General features: G+C 41.0%; 2 protein-coding genes across 2 annotated transcripts in view; one reads left to right on the top strand and one right to left on the bottom strand.

Moving 5' to 3' along the window:
• Positions 1-10,535, bottom strand: part of TDRD9 (tudor domain containing 9) — a 51,138-nt gene extending 40,603 nt beyond the window's left edge. The window contains exons 1-2 of the mRNA XM_042813614.1: positions 10,444-10,535; positions 2,738-2,844 (exon numbers count right to left, since the gene is read on the bottom strand). Of these exons, the coding sequence (XP_042669548.1) occupies positions 2,738-2,844; positions 10,444-10,535 (199 nt within the window). The remainder of the gene's footprint in view (positions 1-2,737; positions 2,845-10,443) is intronic.
• Positions 10,536-14,104: 3,569 nt separating this feature from the next.
• RD3L (RD3 like) lies at positions 14,105-15,571 on the top strand. Its single transcript, XM_042815055.1, has 2 exons — positions 14,105-14,403; positions 15,274-15,571. The coding sequence occupies exons 1-2, from the start codon at positions 14,105-14,107 to the stop codon at positions 15,569-15,571; spliced, it is 597 nt and encodes a 198-aa protein (XP_042670989.1).
• The last annotated feature ends 4,301 nt before the right edge of the window (positions 15,572-19,872 follow it).

The following is a 19,872-nucleotide window of genomic DNA, read 5'->3' as shown; positions in this document are numbered from 1 at the left end:
GAAAACAACTTCAGTAGGTGGGGAGAGAGAAACAGAAAACAAAGGGAAAGGTTTGGCACCCAGTAATTTCGTGTAATGAAAAAGTTAGGCTTAAGCGATACTGAAATTAAGAGCAGAATTTCTAGAACCATTATGTATTTCAACAGCTTTCTCCAGGTGTAGCACTGAAATTTACTTACATTTTTGCATATAAATAATAAAAGCTAAAAACTTCACGTTACATTGAGATTTTTTGTTGCTGTTGTTTTGTTTTTAAAAATACACACAGTACTGGCAATGAAATTTACTACATCTTTTTAGAAGGGAAATATTTATTGTAAAATAAAGGTCATAACCCAAATATAAAATGCCCAATGCTGGACAGTTCATTCAGGCACTCTGATAAAGCATAAAAAAAAACTCTCCAACAAGAACAATTGTTTACTTAGAATCTGGGTAATTAGAAAAAAACAACTGTTTATGCAGTTATTTACTAAACACTACAAAATATATGAAAGAACTGAACATCACCATCCCTGGAAAGTATGGAAAGTGTCTTTTTAAAAAGGTTTTTGGTAAAGATTCTAAATATATACTCCAGCAAAACTCATATGTGGCATTCTGTCACAGGAACACTGTCGAAGGCTGACTGGGCTTCCCTCTGGCACAAACACGTCAGTGCTGAGACATCAGTAACTGCAGGATTTGACCAATGCTGGAAGAAATCTCAAGCTGTTAGAGAAAAGATCTCGGTGTCGGCATAATCTTGTAGAGGTAGGAAGGCTGTGTTGCTTTATCATGTTTTCCAGGTAACAATTACATTCAGTGCACTTAAGTCTTAGTGCATATGGTTTAGAAAAGCATGCTTTAATGCAAGAACATGTCTCATGCTGTTGGAGGAGGTCCAGAGGAGGGCCATGAAGATTATGAGAAGGCAGGAGCACCTCCCCTGTAAGGACAGGCTGAGAGAGATGGGGCTCTTCAGCCTGGAGAAGAAAACACTCTGAGGGGAAGGGGAGGGCATAATAGTGACCTACCAGCACCTGAAGGGGCTTACAGCAAAGCTGAGGAGGGACTTTTTATAAGGGCAGATAGTGACAGGCAAGGGGAGGCAAGGAAATGGCTTTAAACTAGAAGAGGGCAGATTCAAATCAGAAAGAAATTCTTTACTGTGAGGATGGTGAGACACTGGAACAGGTTGCCCAGTGATGTTGTGGATGCCCCCTCTATGGAAGCATTCAAGGCCAGGCTGGATGGGGCTGTGAGCAACCTGGTCTAGAAGGAGGTGTCCCTGCCTATAGCAGAGGGTTGGGACCAGATGATCTTGAAGGTCCCTTCCAATCCACACCATTCTGTGACTCCATGCATTGAAAACCAATTCATAGGCCCATACGGTATTCATAGCATACAGCACTCTGGGACCTCGTTACATCAAAGGTGCACTAACAGTTGTTGGACTCAGATGGCCTGCACCAAATAATGGGCCAAAGAAGAATTACTGCTGGATGTTCTCATCTTCAGCTAATAAATACAAAACTTTTTCTTCTGGTTTTGTTGTTTATTTAATTACTTTAAAGCCACATCAACTTCCTATTCAAGCAGTATTTCCTAACAATAACTCCTTTTCTTTTACGGAAACACTGCAAATATCAATTCCATTCATAATTAAGCAAGCCACCAGTACTGCAAAATTAAGCTCCTAGCCTGTAAGTCTCATTTAGTAGCCAGATTTATGTTATTTCCCTAAATTAATCAAAACCAAAGTACTTTCAGAAATTAAACAATAAGGGAACGCATGGAATTCGTTGCTTCACTAGCAAAGTACACAAAAGAAAACAGATTAACACATTTCTGAACCACAACACCCTAGGCTTTTTTCAATCCCATTACTCAATGTTTTCATTGCCTCAGAGTCTCCCACAAATTTTATGATACGTCAAGTGAACAAGAGGCAACATTTTGTGCTTCGGACAGGGGCACTGCACATGCTGGACAGGCCAGCCACACCTGCTTCCTATCAGCTGGTAATCAGTCAGCTAGCTCCGGGATCTACCAAAATTCCAGAGGTCGTGCAATTTGCAAAGGCATGAGAGGACACTTTTATAAAAAAAAAAAATAAAAAAATTCTCCATGTTCCAAATTCTGGGAAATCAGCAAAGTGATTTTAAAAAAAAAAAAAAAGGCAAATAATCAGACAATGGCACACAGAACAAACCAACCACAAAGATGTCCTTTCCTTGGGAAATCAACTACATTAACAAATTTGGAAATTAAGAAGCACAGTTAAGAGTTTGAAGCTAAGCTGCCCTGACAACTGAGCCAGCCTCATTCTGCTTTTACCGAAGCTCCTAGGAAAGAGGTGCAATCAAATTTCTCTCTAAAGACAAACAACACAACCTTTAAGTACACACAGAAATAACAGAAAGAGAAAAATGGGAGAAGAAAAAGGCACACTGAATGCAGAGTGGTTTTTCTTGCAGATATTTATCTAACACAGCTGCATTTATCAGTGCAATAAAGCACATTTAGACACACAGATTTATGCAATAACATTTTCTGAGAACAGCAGTGCCTGATAAGGTGGCTATTTTCTTTTTAACCACTTCTTGCACAAATGTACAAACAAAGCATCAAATAAGCAGGAAATAAATATATGAGGTTCAGTTTTGTTTGAGGGAAGACAGAAGATGGAAGAAGAAGGACAGGTGCAACTGAAATCGTAGTAGGAAGCAGTTTATTTTCCCTGCTTTGCTTTTACCTTGTTCACAGACAAACGGATCATTTCCAGGTGCATCTCGCTTTTGGGCCCCCACTTGTCTGTATTTTTCAGCACATTTAGTTTCACTTCTCTCAGGGACAGGCAGCCTAAGCAGAAAATAAATGCCAATTTAATGTGTAATTCCTAACTCAGTAGTCACAGATCTCTCTAGAAATAACAGCAATACACAGTACATTCGGACACACTACGTCAAGTAGTACCTACCTTAATGAACGAGTTTCAGAGATTCATTTTGTCCTTGCATTCAGATACCAGCCTGAGGAAAGTGCCACATTAAATCTTGTCTGGATTTAAAAAACTAAGTTCCCAAAGCATCCTCCTGTAAGTTCTTAAATACCCAGGAATTTCTCTCCTGATGAAAGCCTAAGATTACTTTTGAACAAATACTAACTTGTTCAGTTTCACAAGTCCTTGTCAGAGAATACACACAATTCTGGCATGATTCCCTAGACAGCAGAGGTGGAAAGGAATAAATACAACCTCCTGACTGCTTTAAGGAAAGAACTTTTGTCTTTGAGCCAAGAGAAGATGGTTGGGCAGGAATGAGATACCAAAAAAGAAAACATTATGTAAATTCAGAGTTATGCCATTACACATAAGACAAAGTCTACACATAACATAATAGAATAATAGGGGGTAAAAAAAAGTCCTGTTCTACATGCATAGCATGAAGAAATACACATAAAGAAATAGACATACAAGAATTGTATTTAATAACAAATCATAAAGGAACCTAAGTCACACAAAATCACAGAATGGCCAGGGTTGGAAGGGACCTAAAGGATCATGAATCTCCAACCCCCTGCCACATGCAGGGCCACCAACCTCCCCATTTAACTCCAGACCAGGCTGCCCAGGGCCCCATCCAATCTGGCTCTGAACACCTCCAGAGATGGACGGGGCATCCACAACCTCTCTGGGCAGCTGTTCCAGCACCTCACCACTCTCTCTGTAAAGAATTTCCCCCTGACATCCAACCTAAATCTGCCCTCCCTCAACTTAGATCCATTTCCCCCTGTCCTGCTGTTATCTACCCTCTCAAAGAGTTGATTCCCCTCCCCTCTGTAGGCTCCCTTTAGGTACAGAAAGGCTGCAATGAGGTCACCCTGCAGCCTTCTTTTCTCCAGGCTGAACAAGCCCAGCTCCCTCAGCCTGTCCTCATAGGGGAGGTGCTCCAGTCCCCTGATCATCTTTGTGGCTCTCCTCTGGACCCTCTCCAACAGCTCTCTGTCTTGATGCCACAAGTGCCCATCTTCTCTAGAAAGATAAACTCTGCTAGCCTGGTTGTGCTACAGACATTTAGATTCACTGAAATCAGTCACTATTCCTCCCACAGGAAACAACAAGCATTTATCACCATACTGCTGTCAACAAAACATGAGAGGAAGGACACAAAAGCCTACACAATGACTTCATATCCTGTCCTAATGATATTTTGTTGATAGAGCTAAGGCAGTGCTTCTCTAGCTCTTGAATCTCTCTTAGCACAGAGCTCACCAGGATTGCACACATTCACACAATTGCCACGTGAGGAGCAGCTGCCAGCTTACAGAAAGCAGGCTGCAGGAGGCTGACCACACCAACTTTTCAAATACCTGGAAGAGGGAATACTCTGCTACAGCCCCTCAGGCACTATTTGGAAGAGTTCATAGAATACAGTCAGCCCACCTGTTAGGTTCTTCTACTGAATAACAATTAAACAAATAAAACCAAAAATATGATAAAGCAATTAAAATTGAGCATGGGTACTTAAACTGCAGCTGAAATGACTCAATAAACCCTGTTTTAAATAATACTGCATATACTCAGATTCTGGGCTCAGAGAACAAGCTCCTGATCACTGCCCGTGTAACTCCAGGAAAACGAGGACAGTGTGACCTCGGTGAGGTCACATGAGATTTTATTTGGGTAACTGGCTATTTTCTTTCAGACGTTAAGGCTTTTGTCTTCAGAAAGCAGCATGCAGTAAATAAACCTCAGGCTATGCAATGAATAAAGAAAATGCTTAATAGCCACTCATTAGTAATGAACATTGCTCAGTCTATGCACTGATTCAGGCTACAGTCTTGGAGAAAATCATATGTAATTGGGAAATTGCATCTGGGCATATGAAATGAACAAACAACCTTAATTACATCATTTCACAGTATCTTAATGTTGAACTTTGCAACTTTAATAAAGCAAAAAGCTTACAGCACATACACATATGCGGTTTAAGTAAATTGAGAAAAAATCCTTCCAGAGCCCTCTGGCAGCCTTCTAAGTCATCAGAACAACGTCACTCACAAAATCATTTGTAAGCCATCATCTGTTACACAGACAGAAAGGAATAGAGTATTTTTCTGAGGAGTTTCTACAAGCATTTGCTGGCAGCAGAAGAAAGTCGAGATGCAGACAATTCAAATCCATTCTATGATAAGAGAGGACACCACTAACGAAGGAGCTTTGCCAGATACTCCTTATGAAGCACGTGCCTGTCCACTGCATCAGCTCTCTTGTCCCCACTTCTATTCCCCCTGATGCAGTGAATGCCTGTCTTTCAGGATACCTGCCCTAAAACAGCATATATTCCTCAGGCCTTCCAGATTCTCTTCATCATAACACAATTATAGACAAAAAAAATCAAATCATTATTTCGATTTAAAGAAAAATCAGAAGACTTGAGATGCTCTGTTTTTTCCTTCCTTTCCCCTCACAAAAGTGAGTTTGACCTTATTCAAATTCAGACCACATCTGCACACTTCATCGTCAGATGTGAACAGATTTCTACAACAGAATCTGCAGCAAACAGATGACATGAAAAATCATCATCCTGAATGGATGAAAGCTGGCAAGATTACAAACCACTGAGAACATAATCAACCAGTAATGTCACTATCAAGAGTTACTTGCTGTTGAGACGTTCTAACAGCTGTGCAAAACACATCAGCTACCTCTAAAGCTGTACCCAACTCAAGACATCTCGCTTTTCCTACACATACCCAGAAGTAGCAGATGCAGGAACACAGAGCCTGAGCAGCAGTGGCCAGTAAAAGGCCTTCCAACACAGTAAAGAGGCAGTGCTTACCAAGCCTCTTTATGAAAGACAATTGGTATTGTTTGTTACAAGAGGATGGGATACTTTCTACACTGCTTCCCACACAGTTTAACCACTATAACCTTTTTCTGACGTGTGACTGATCTTCGCACATCTGACTGCTTACAGGATTTGATTGTGAGAAAATATTTAAAGCCAATAATGAAAATACTTCAAAAGGTTAAATCAGTGTAATGAACGTAACATTAAATGTGGCTGCCACTTCAGGCAGAATTAATAGAAGGGAAACAGTTCAACACCAGAAATTGTTGGCATACCCAATTTTAAGGGCTCTCAAATATACTAAGGGTGCTTTTCTTTAAGTAATTTCAGATAGAGAAAGGTCTTCCTTTTCTCCAAGCTACAGAATGACCTCTAATAAGTCAACAAGGCTATCATAACTGAGTAACACTCAGTAAGTTTTCTATCTGAACATAATTTGGAATATTAAACAGCACTCTTGCATTCACTCATTTCTCAAAACCAGAGACAGCTGCCAATCTCAGTCACAGGTGACAGCTGATGTACTTGGCTCTTCCCAGCAACATGTACTAAAAAACAAACAACCCACCCAACCAATGCATGCACTGAACAACTAACATCTCTACAAGTGATGATTGGAAAGGAAAAAAATGAGGAGAAGCATCTAGTGTTGCCCTCTGTAAAAGAGGACACCACTGGATGCAAACTGGGCAGTATGAAGAAAATACTCAAATACGTAAATGATGCTTGAAAGATTCAAATGGATGCTTATCAAATACGAAAAAAAAAATCAGGTACTTCTATTGGCTGTTTAATTTCAGGGTAGAAGCTCCTATCAGGAAGACAAATAAAAGGGAAGGTAAAAGAATGTTCTAAGACGGAAGTTTTTAAAGATTCTTACATATGCACTTTTGCTCATTTATATTCCACCTCATTTGCCATGAAAATCTCTCTTCACGCAAGAATGGAGCTGAATGTAAAACTTGTGTCACTCATTTCACAGCTGATGAGAGGAGTGCCCTAAGTCAGGGCTCCTACCACATGAGCTGACCACCTACTGAGAGAACATGGGGGAAAGATCACTTAAAGAACACTGAGCACACAGAGCAATATTTTGCTGTACTATTTTAGTACAATATATACTGTAGACCATTTCAAAGTCTCTCCTCTGAAACTAAAATAATGTGACACTTTACATAACTGAACATTTGCCATGACAGTAAATAACCTCTGCTTTTACTGAAGGACATCCTAAAAATGACTCCTTTTAACTGACAGTGGGCATTCCGGACTTTCAGAAGCCTGGCCTTACCTGCAGAAATACACTAACTTAAAATGAAAATGTACAGTCACTCAAAAAAGTATTTATTTTTCACTCATTAAAAAAAAAAAAAAAAAAAAAAAAAGGATTACTTGAATTCAAAGTGAAGCTTAACCACAGAATACTAAAATACATATTTAAAAACATTGACCTGTTAAGAATCGATGCAATATTTGCTTTTTTGCCCACTGAAGAGGTCTGTTCTAAATACCTGGTTAGCTACTCAGTGATCAAGTCTTCATACAAAGGTATCTCAAACACAACAGCTCTTCATCACAGCAGACACCTGTGTTAAAATTTGAACTAAAGAGAGAGGAAGCACACTTGAACTGCTCAGCAAATCCAAAAAACTGCAAAAAAAAACCCATGCAGATTTGTATTGACTGTGACCTTCATATTTCAAGAAATATTTGCACTGTATTAAGCCAAAAGCTCGGTGAGAACTTCTGTCTCCCACTTCATACACAGTCAAAATCCAAGAAGAGTAACAACCACAAATTACAGGAAAAAAAACACCCCAGTTCTGAAATTTATTGTCACTATGGGACTAAGATCTGCCAGTCAGAAGATGGGGACAAACTGTCAGGCTTCAGAGAGTTGGACTCTCCCATAGATGAGCTCTACAAGCTCCTCTCCACACAGAAAGCTCAAGTAGGGCTATTCAGAAGGGGCCCACTTGTACCCAGAGCACGTGGTGACAAGCTACACAGCAATACTGCCCTGACTGCTCAGGGCGTGATAGTTTTGTAAATTAATGTTGTTGTTGCTATGGATTACAAGTTAAGATGAGCCACAAGGATCATCTAATCTAAAACACTGTACTACCCAAAATCCAAACCCTATGTCTGAGAGCACTGTCCAGGCACTCTAAAATCCAGCAGCTCAGGGCTGTACCCAGTGCCCTGGGCAGGCTGTTCATGCCCACCATCTCCTGGGGCCTTTCCCTGACCCCCAGCTGCTCCTCCCCTCACACACCGTTCCCTCGGGCCCTGTCGCTGTCACAGAGAGCAGAGCTCAGCACTGCCCCTCTGCTCCCTGTGAGGAGCTGCAGCCATAAGGCCTCCCCTCAGCTCCTCTGCTCTGAGCAACTCAGTGGCCTCCCCTGCTTCTCATGCCCTTTGCCCTCTGGACTGCTCACCATCTTTGCTGCCCCACTAAGATCAAATGCAGGATCGCCTCAATTACAAAACAACACCTGTAACTCCCCTGCCTATTGGTGATGCAACAGCAGCACCGAGGACACCACTGTTACACGAAGTACAACTGGAAGACAGCAGCTTTAAGCACATCCTGGTCTTATTCATCACATGAATGGGAATGCAGCAATGGCAAACAACTTAGTTAACATTCTAAAAAGTCAGTTACTACTGTTGTTAGCTGTCACAGCAAAGGACCAAACGAGGAACATTATCAATAGGCCTGTTATGTAGGCTTGTGGCAAGTTTTGTTCACAGCTGTTAATAAGTGTAAGCATTCCAGTGCCACCTGAGGAGGCAGACACACTGTTGGTCTGCAGCCTGAAATGGCTCCAATGAGTTGTTCTGTTATATCAAAAGAAAAACACGCTGCAAAGTTTATTATGAAGTCCAAGTAGTGGGACAGTGCTTACAAATGGAAGCACGCCATCCTATCTGCTGACTATAGATCACTTTTTTCAGGTGACCGTTAGCATTGGTGACCTTCCTATATAATATGAAACTCCAACCTGTCACAGAATGCAACAGGCTGCCCCAGAGCTGCGGGTGCCCCATCCCTGAGGTGCTCAAGGGCAGGCTGGATGGAGCCTCTGGCAGAGTGTTAGTTTGCAGCAAGACTACGTCTTCTGCATTAGAGCAAATCACTCACTGCAGGAGCAATGAAAGCTCATAGTAAGAACTTAGAACTTAATTAGCCACACACCATGTAAATATCCAAGTCTGCCATGCTAAAGAGGTGAGTTTATTTAGATTCTGAAGATTCTGGAAAGCACAGGATAGAATAAAAAGAACATCTGCAGTCACTTCTTCTTAGCTACGAAATATTATCTTGCCACAAACTATTTCATCTCCTGCAGTAGATGACATCTAAGTAAGTCATGATTAACTCATGGTGCCGTACTCCACTCTTCTCAAGTAAGAATCCACCTAATTTCCTTTACCCCACTACCTATCCTTGAAGGAAATTGCTGTAAATTTCCATGAAAGCACTTTACTACTACCCTATAAGTACTTCTTCAGAATTGTTTTGCTGTTGCACCAACAAAGCTCAAAACCAAGTATACTCCACACCCTCAGAACACACATCTCACTGACTCATGCTGCTTGCCTGCATTAAGTATCAATTATCTAAATTCCATGTGCTGCTATTGCACTCGCACCAGAAGTGTATGGAACTACCCTTCCTCTGCAGCTGTGCTGTGCCTTTAACACAGGGCTGAGGGCTCCTCGTTGATAACATAAGCTGAAAGAGTATTGGCAAGGAGATCCAGGTCTCCAACCTGTAGACCTTTAAAAGCAAACAACGCTTCTACCCAGGCACTAAGTCTTCACAGTCATACACCTGAAATTTCACTGTCAAGGCTCCCCTCACAGCCTGGGGGCAAGCAGAAAGAGACAAAAGAATTCCCAGAGTAGACAACATGCTGAGTACTGGATGTTTTCAGGCTGCAAATGAGACCAATGAACTAGACATCCATGAAGCCACATGTAGCAGAACAAAGCCGCTTAGCAACTGTGAGACTTCTGACAGCAAGCACTGGGTTCAGCTGCACCTCTTCATTGCAAACGATACCCAGAGAAAGTAACCATCATCGTAGGTGTGGTGCTGTCTTTGCAGGAATTCTTTAAAGATGCCCTATGCTGATACTGCACTAGAATGACCCTCCTTTCTCCCTCTCAATCAACTAAGAACTAGTAGCACAACCGCTAAGTAAGCTTCCTCCTAATCAGATTGATTAGAATGCATCATATTTCATTCTAAAAGGGTAAATAAAATACTAGAATACATTGAACAAAGGTTATGCATGAAGGCACGCTCATTTTTCTGACTGGTGATCCACAACCCACCATTACAAATACCACCCTCTAAATAGAGGCTGCATCTGTCTGCTGAAGGAAAAAAACCACATGAATATTTTCTAGAGAATTTTCATGCAAGTTGTACTGATTTTGTGTACAGAAGTATGGAACCACAAGTTAAGCTGCCTCAATGATTCCTTCCTTCTGTATTTGTAACCCAAATGTTATGAAATTAGCACAGCTAAAAGCCATGAGTAAATCAAAGGCACCCACCACCAAAGGCACCCACATCCCTGAGGAACAAATTCACCTTTGCACAGAAGCCAGGACTGCAGAGACGGGTTTCAGCTGTTCTGCTGGGTGCTGAAGCTTAGACTCCTTACGCAGGAAAGGCTCTTCCATAGAAACTTCTGTCCTAGACTTCCTAGCTCTGTTCAGCCAGTCTCAGATGAAGCATTTTTTCTTCATACGGTCCGAATGCAAAGGAGAAAAGTGAACCCAGCCACAAGGCCATGCAATCAGAGCTTTATTCCAAGCCTCCATTTCTAACTAAGTCTGAGAAGGGCTTCGGGAAGCATGCAAGTACTTAACAGACGCAGCCAGAGTAATCTGCTCTGGAAGCTGCATACACAGATATTGCTTGTGGAACACAAGAAAGAAGTATTTTGCTCTCTCAAGAAAGAGGAAAATCAGACGTCCCTCTTTTCTCCCCAAACCAGGTTACACAAACTCCTCATTCACCTGCCTATATAAAAACATTTCTGTAAACTGGTGGATTGCCCAGATGGTTCAAGGAGTATCAACTCTATGCATACCTCTTAATTAACTGAGGTTGGGGGTAGAATAAGTACAGCAGGAAAGAGATGTATTAAGGTTTTGGAACAAATTTATTTGATACCAGGAAGCCCATAGGATAAAAAGCAGAAACGCACTTTCAAAATTCGTTACATCCCTTGCCTAGAAAGTTCAGAAAACACAGTATACTCAGGATGTTAAATGAAAATAAAACAGAAAATACTCTTTAATTGACATTTTATATTATACACACAAGTCATTAGGATTAATTTACTAATTGATACTTTTATAAAGAACTGTTCTGCTACAGTGGCAGAGGAACTTAAGGTTCTTTAAAGATGAAAAGTTGCTCATCATTATATAAATAACATTACGGTCTCATTCAAGTACCATATTAGTATATTAGTACTACATTTGGTTTTAGACACTAACATCAGTAGAGGAAGATTCAGAAGAGGGAAATGAAAACAAAGAGAAGAGATTCAGAACCTTACATTCCTAAACTGCTTTCAAAAAACACAGCATCCCTGAGTTTACTCAAGACTGCCACAAGTATGCAGTAACAACTTCATACCATTTGTAATTTTATTATAAAACTGCCTAGCAATTAATGAGAGGAATCAAAATACAGGCTTCTTCCCCCAGGCTAAGTCATAACAACTGCAAGTACTAACCATGATCCTCATCAAAGCCCTGCTATCTGTGAAAGTCAAAACTCCCATCCCAATACAGCACTGTGAATCTATTGCTCTCCTTCACCTCCCAGTTCCCAATGTCAAACCTCACACAAGCAGTCATCTCTTCCTGAAGGCAGACCTCAAACATGCACAGAACTAGAAGCAATACAATTAACTGCTCCCCTTCCAGCGGAAAGGAAAGCATCATCGTCAGTATCCTGGCACTCAATGCTTTATGACACAACCAAAACCCAAAAAAGCCACTGTTGTAGTTTCCTCGTTTAATTCACTTCCACACCTTTCAGTACGTGTCCTTAATTTTTAGAGGTTTTATGCCATGCAGCAGTTCCCTTCCCCCCGCCCCACTGTATCCAATTGGAAAGTAAGCAGTGACACGGCAACTGTGCTGTAAAGGAGGTGGCAAAGAACGTTTTTATTTCGTCTGAAAATCTGTCAGGACAGTTCTGTCATCATAAACCTAGCTTCCTTCCTTCTTCATAGTACCACATACAATGCAATGTGAAAACCTTCCAGTTGAAGAGGATTAATACTGACAATTGAATTTTTTCAATGTAGAAGTGGTATCAGTTTTAATAACAGCCCTACACGTCATCTTCTATGTTGCATGACATCTAGAACAAATTTACAGAAGCCCTGTTCCTTCAACAGCTCAACACACCAGTGAAGGCAAAAAAGTAGGAACAAAAAAATACTCACAGGAGCAAAGACAGTCACTGTAACGAGAAAGAGCAGAAGAGAAGGCACTTAGTGTGTCCACCTTTTAAAATTAATAGGAAGAGACCAGATAACTGGAACGGAAAATGGCTGCTTCAGCGACCTTTAGCGTGCGTGATGCCATCCCTGAAAATGAACCTTAAAAACGGAGATGCTCAAAAAACTCATCAAGGAAAGAGAGAAAAGGCAACTGACAGCCAGTTGAGACTGAAGCAAAGTCTATGGTAAGACTCAAAATTCTGGGCTTTTTACAGCAGTTTGACTTCAATTTGCATTTCTTTATCATTTTATTCCTTTAATTAGATTAATGCGTCTTTCGTGGCACACCGTAGGTGTTACAGACTGGCTTCTTTGAACACATTTGAGATGTTAATTAAAAATGCTAACAGCTATGCTTTGCACAGTAATAAGAATTGTAGTAGCATGAGATGGATGAAATTCAGCTGGAGAAAGTATTTAATGTAGCAACAAAATCCCGAGCAACTGTCAAATAGCTCTCTTTCATCAACACTCTGTTAGCAAAGGCTTTAGATGATCTCTACCAGAGAAAGACTATTCTTAGCTGTTTAAAAGTGACAGTAGAACAGTCTGACCCCCCTCCCCAATGGGAGAAAAGTCTTCCAGCATCTCAAGGGCCTGGAAGTTTAGTTTGATGATAAAAGCAACATAGTTATTTTTAGCACTCTACAAGCATAAAAATACAGCTCTAAACTGTGACCTACAGCTATGCACAGCCAAGCATCACATCATACGACAGCCTTAACTTTAGCTAGAAGCACGTCTGCGGTTGCTTCAGACAATCATTATTCATCTCCCTGCCAACAATACCTTTGGATGGCTTTAGCAACAAGCATCTGAAGTTGCAACCATCTTTCTTTGAATTGCTGCCATCGGCGGAACACAAATCAAAGGTAGGAAACCTTAATGGACTTTGTAGAAGTATTAGGAAGACCACGTTAGGTTAAATGGATTACTGCTGCTCTTGGGTACTGAGGATGAAAAAGAACCTTAAAAGCAAAAAAAACTTAAGCTTTCATATGCACTGCAGAAAGACGTTTTAAGCACAGTCTGAGTGAATAAAAAAAGAAAAAACCTTGTTTTCTTCCACCAGTAGTAACAGCCCAGGAACAGGAAATGCTACAGTAGGAGACCTTCGAGCAAACTCACCTGAAACAACACTGTTCAGACAACTGCAAAGGTAATTCATTTTATTTTTATTCAAATTTGTGTTCTTCTGTCCGCATGGTTTGTAACAAGCTGCAGTTTATAAATCTATTCCACTAGATCTGCTTCCAGAAGTTATATAAACAAGAATTTGCTTAAAATAAAAAGTGATGCAGAAGTTTTAAAGAACAGGATAGGCGCTGAGTTACAGCACTGAACTATTTATTTTATTTCACTTAACATGTAAGCATTACCTCACATTTTTAATTTTTTTTTTTTTTATAAACCTCACCTACATTATCCATAAAAAGAAAGTTAAGTGATTTCAAGATGATAAATATGCAGTTTCAAATGAGCTTTAGATTCGTAAGTGTTAATCCAGAAAACATGAGAAATGCTGTAAAATGTGAGCCTTGTCACATTTGATACCGGTTTGGTGATTATGGTTTTTTTTCCTATCCTGCAGCAAGGTATTTTAGTACGAGGAACAAAGTTTCCTTTAAACACTCACCTGCTTAAAAAGAAGTCCCTGGCATCAATGCTGCCTGCCTAACAGAAATAAGCGAAGTTTCTTTTTCTTTCCCCCTCACAAGCTTAAAGATGCCGCTTTTTGGCTGGATGAAATGGCCAAAAAATGATTCCTACAAACCCTCAAGGTATCCTGGATCAGAACTAGTTACAAAAACCTTGCTGAGGGAATTGAAATGGCACCTGAAGGAGCGTGAAAGGTTAGTGCAAGAGATTGAAAACGAGCAAAAAGTCCAGAAAACCGGCATGGATTACAACTGGTTGAAGAACTACCAAAATCCTCAAGCCACAATTCCAGCTACTGAGCAGCGGCAGCTCGAAGTTCTGTGCTCCCAAATCCAACCCTGCCAGACTGGAACTGTTCTCAGCAGGTAACCATTTCCTATTCCTTTTACTTGGAGTAGTTGATTTTCAGTAAGTTTTAAGTTACTTCTTTTGCCTAATCCAAGCTTATATATGGCTGTGATCTTCTTTCCAATTTAGGAATGAACAGCAATCTGAGTGTATCTTTATATGTGTGTCAGAGATTACACCTGTGCTTTATTATATTGTACATGAAGGTTGGTTTTGGTCTTATTATATATATATATATATTTTTTTAAACATCAGGATTCTCCCAGCCTAATCTTAAAGGAAATTTTGCACGCTTATATTATGACTTCTCAATAGTTTAAATTCTCCACTACTCATCCCCAGTATTTATTAAATTGCATCCAAGAATCAAAAACTCAAATTAATGCAGTGTACCGTTAAGCCTCGCTGTACAAAATATTTGAAGCCTGTAACCCTAGAAAAAAAAAAAAAAAAAACAGTGTTAAACAGAATTCCATTCTGGGGCAAAAGGGAAAAAAAATGGATTACCATCAAAAATTCTCCTATGCTATTTAAATACACTTTCTAGGGGCACACAAATGACAGAAGAATCCTATGTGCCTTTTAAAGCCCAGAATATACCTAAGGGCAAAGTCAGTTTAAATCAAGTTACCCAGATGGCAAAGGAAAACAAAAGAATACTGAATAACAACAATCCTCAAAATAGCTGGATTGCCTCCAATGTATTGTTAGAGCTCTTTTCCTCTACAATCTTCTGGGGGAGGTGTGTGGGGAAATGTGGCAGCAAGGAATAACTGACATAAGAGCACAGTCATTTCCTCCCCCTTTCCCTCTCCTCATCAGATTAGCAAGGAAACAGGAGCATTGTCAGCATCAGTGATTAGATTTCAGTGCTTGTTTGTTTCTAGATTTCGTGAAGTTCTGGCAGAAAATGATGTTTTGCCTTGGGAAATAGTCTACATATTCAAGCAAGTTTTAAAAGATTTCCTTACTACCATGGAGAGAGAAAACCAACAAGAGCAACTGGTAAATGTGTGGAATACAAATTGCTCTGAACATTTCAATCTGCGTGGAGACAGTTCTAACAGATCGGAGAAAGAGGAAATCCCTACAGTCTCAAGTTATGTCGACAAAAACACACAAAGCATGTTTCCCACTTTCTCTGATAGGATCTGGAATCTACCATACTACTACCCATCAAGTTAAGTTGTTTTGTGTTGCTTTCAAAAAGCTCTGTAGCTGTCTGCCTTCCTTCACTGTGATTGCCATCCAGAAACATAGCAGTAAGAAATGTGACATGTTCCCTTTTTCACCTTAAGAGCTCAGAAACTAAAATCCTTGATTACAGCTAGTATGCATTATATGAACTTGTAGCATGAACTCTCTTTTCTTACCTTCCACATTCCTTGAAGCTACTGTGTTTGAAGGAACCTTTTAACCAAAAACGTAGATGCTGCTAATAAAACAAGCATTTTATCTTTGGCATATCTGTAGGTATAGAATCATAAACAAGAAAAGACTGCTTTCTGTATTTTGGAGTAGCACCAGTCCACAAACTATTAAACAACAACTGCTGTATTTATTACATAGCTTCTAAGCTTTATAGGGAATTTATACAATGTAAGATTTCTTAAGTATATTTGATGTTATATTAAATGGATAAGTACCTTTTGGAGCTGAATATTTATTTCTCAATTTCAAGAGTAAGTCCTAAAGCAAAAGCAACGTAAAATAACATTTCACAGCATGAACAGTTTCTTCATTTGTCTGAACTCTGCACTGCACATGAGGAAATACTGTGAAATCTGACGACTAAATGTAACCTTTGGATATTTAAGTACTTTTAACAATTAGCTCTCTATCCCCTAAGAAATTCTCACAAAATTTCATTTCAAAAGGTTGCGCTTCTTCCGTTGTTTGAAGCTACCCTGAAAACCAGACACTAAACTTCAGCATTTTGGTAAGTCACAGTACTTTCTGGAGTAGCAAGAGGGTCAACAAATCACTTCAAAAGCAAGTGAGCATTTCAAATTTTCGGAAACTTGCCATTTCTCAGTTGCTATTATCTGTGACTGAGTTCATAACAAAGTCTTAAAGCACTGATTGGACACCAGCAGTTATGGTCAGAGCAGACAATTAAAGCAAAAAAATCAGAGAAAACATACACCGTAGCCATGTGCTGCATTTCCCATCGGGCTCCCATCACCATCGGAAACAAACTTTTACACACCTTTTATTTAAACTCTCCATCTCCAGATTTCCTCTCCATCAGTCTGTCACATCATAGAAACAGGCAAGTCTCCTATTCCTCAATTCACAAAAAGAACTATTTTGCAATTTCAGAGAAAAAATGTCACATATGATATTCTTTTCAAGCATACTGAAGACTACGTTCATTCAGAGCTCCTCAATCTGGTAACATGCAACTCAAAGGTATTTCCCTTCTTCCCCACTTGAATCTTTCACCCAACACAGAATTTACTTATAATGTAATGTCAGTTGGGTAAAACAGATTGCATGTATTTTTTATAAAAGGTATAAAACTACAAGAGGTTATAAACCAATATTTTTTAAAGAAGCTTCAGCTAAAGAAACCTCTTTAGCAGGCTCTGTTGTGATAGGATAAGAGGAAAAGGTTTCAAACTAAATGGGGGCAGATAAGGAAGAAGTTTTTTCCCAATAAGTGCGGTGAGGCACTGGCACAGACTGCTCAGAAAGGTGGGGGATATCCCTGCAGACAGCCAAAGTCAGGCTGGACAGGGCTCTGAGCACCTGATGGAGCTGTGGGCATCCCCGTTCACTGCAGGGGAATGGACTGGATGGCCTTTTGAGTTGGATTACGGAATCATCTGAATGATTCCATAATTCAGATGAAGTCTTTCCATTTCAGAAATAAGGACCATCAACTGAAACATATGCTAAAAGGCAATCTGGGAGCAATAATTGAAATATGTAGGCATCACTACTAATCTAGTAATTCCATGTACAATGAATAGGAAAAGCACAAAAAGACTTACATACTTCTTACACTTCACTGATACTAGGCTACGTAATCAGTTCTAACATCAACAGTTGGAGTGGAAACTAAAAGGAAAAAACTAAATTGGGAAATAAAGAGGGCATAGGTAGAAAAAATATTATACAAAGGCTGAGAAAATGCCATCCTCAGAGACCTTCCTTCATTTCTTTTTCCTTCGAACACCAACATGGGAGGTAACCTTACAGAATATTTTCAAAGTGCAATGTATTCTTTACTTAGAAAAAAAGAACAGCATAGAAAGAGTAAAGACAGGGTAAGAACTGGTAATTTTGGTACCACATGCAGCTGGCACACATCATTCCACTGGCAGAAAGGTGAGTGACAGCAACTTCAAAGGGCAGCAAGCCTCCCACCTGCACAGGTGTCAGGCAGAACAGCTTGCTATGTTTTTAGCCAAATAAAGTAGCTATTAAAAAAAAAAAACCTAACTCAGCAAATGCTACACCTGCAACATGCAAGAAATCAAAGAGAGAATAATGATCTTTTTCCATGTTTGCGCTTTTTAAGTGTTTTAATCTGAACCACAATTGCTTTGGTAAGAAGAAAGATTTAAGGGTCATTTCATTTCATTCAGTTAAATGCAATCAGAGGAATTAAGAAGAAAATTAACAAGCCATTTAAGGATAAAACCTCTAACCATAACCACAGAGAAATATTATTTCTTCTTAAGCTCAACTGCTAATATTGTTACTCTAGAGGCAGTCCAGACAACATGATAAACTTAGCCTCAAAAGATGAAGCATCATTGGTAACCAAAAAGAACATCTTGCATATCTTCTTAAGGCACAAAGCCTTTACATTCAATTAGCAAAAGTATTTCATAAAGCTTTTGTTAAGTATTATTTCTTATTACAGAGCACTGTAATTATTATGACACACTTCTTATTTCCATGATTGACTGGGTATAAATCCTACGTGCTCTTGCATGCCAATTTAGATAAGAACTTGGAAATAATTTTAACAACCATAAGTTATATAAGAGGCTTAAAACTATTTATATATAACAAGCATCTTTAACGTCAATCATTTTGCCTTTAATTTTAACATGCCTTGAAGAAAATATTGAAATAATCACAGTACAAGCAACCTCAGCAAGGTAAGAGAAAATTTTTTGCTTTCAGCCCTCCAAAACCTTCAAGAAGCCAACAAATACAAATCCAAGTGCATCCATTTGAACATACAACTCATCAGAATTCCTCAAACGATGCCCAAGCTCCCTAAGCACAATCCCAGAAGCGTAAAATAGAAACGCGCATGGAAACAAAACCCACCTACCAAAAGAGGCCTTCCTACAGAGGCCCTGTTTGTTCTGTAGCAGCACGCATACATCACTAAACACATATAAAAACGTACAAACAGAGGAGAGGCACTCCACACACAGCCCCACACCCCGCTATGAGGCTGAGGGGCAGCAACCACACTCACCTCAACGACTCCTGCACAGCAAACGGACTGGGGAGACAGGATGAATCAGGCGAGGCTGTAGCCTGCGCACGACCACCTAAGAACTCAACGGCGGTCACATCTTTGCCAATGGTGAACCACTCGTTCACCTGCTCGATAGTGAGATTCCGCAGCATGATGCCGACAACAGGCCGGCGCCTCGCACCGCGCACCACACGCGCGCGCTCGCACCCCCTCACCGCGCTCTCTTCCCGCGCTAGGGAAAGCCCCGCCCACAGCACCTGACCCATTGAAGGGAGGGCGGTGCCATGTTTGTGGAGTAGTGAAGCGCGGTCAGCTTGTGTGTTACAGCCCTAGAGCAATGGCCGAAAGGCGTTCTGGGATCGCGATCAATGTGTCGTTCCTCTTAGCTAAGAAAACAGCCCGCAGGCGTATAGCCTCAGCCCACCATGAGAAGGCCACCCTGGTGGCTGCCTCCTGGCGACAGGCTGCCCCCGGGCGTCAGGAGCCTTGACGGCCCTTCCCAGTATTGTCTCGGTGCGCGCTCCATGCCTAGGCAGTACAGAGTGCGAACAGGCCTAAGCATGGATTTTTTTCAGTGCAGTCAGTTCTTTGAACGTTGCAGCACGGCCCTCGAACGGCTGAGGCTGACCGAGAGCGGGCCGCGCTGGTGCTCTGGTCTTCCACAGCTGCAGGGGGCGCTGTGCGCCGCCGCCGCCTCTCTGGCTCGCGATCTTCCCTCGTTGGTGCGTGCTTTCCCGGCATCCCCCGTGGCGGTAGCGGAGGCCGTCTCCGTTCCGTGACCTTCGGTGGCAGCCGCGCTCTCCCGGCCTAACGGTGGGTTGCGGATCAGGCCTGGGCCGTTAGTGCCGTCGCTCGGGGAGGAGGCTGGGGAGCAACCCTTGTGTGTTGGTGGCCGTTGTTCCCTGTGTAGAAGGGACCGCGGGAGGGCGGCAGGTACCCGCTGCGAGGGGTGAGCGGGCCGCGGTGCTGGGAGGAGGGCGAGGAACGTGGATTAGAAGGCGCGTTCAGCATGGATTAACTCACTGGGAAGCAGGGGGGG

The sequence above is a fragment of the Centrocercus urophasianus genome, unplaced genomic scaffold (assembly GCF_019232065.1).
Source record: "Centrocercus urophasianus isolate 14NV4802_14NV808 unplaced genomic scaffold, USGS_Curo_1.0 seq_14, whole genome shotgun sequence".
NCBI lineage: Eukaryota > Metazoa > Chordata > Aves > Galliformes > Phasianidae > Centrocercus > Centrocercus urophasianus.
Note: the sequence above shows the minus strand (reverse complement) of the source record. Positions and strands in the feature narration are given on the sequence as shown.

Excerpts from the sequence above, each read along its gene's own strand:
- RD3L (XM_042815055.1), top strand. The coding sequence starts at position 14,105 with ATGCCGCTTTTTGGCTGGATGAAATGGCCAAAAAATGATTCCTACAAA. Across the intron at positions 14,404-15,273 it reads ACTGGAACTGTTCTCAGCAG|ATTTCGTGAAGTTCTGGCAG; the intron begins GTAACCATTTCC and ends GTTTGTTTCTAG.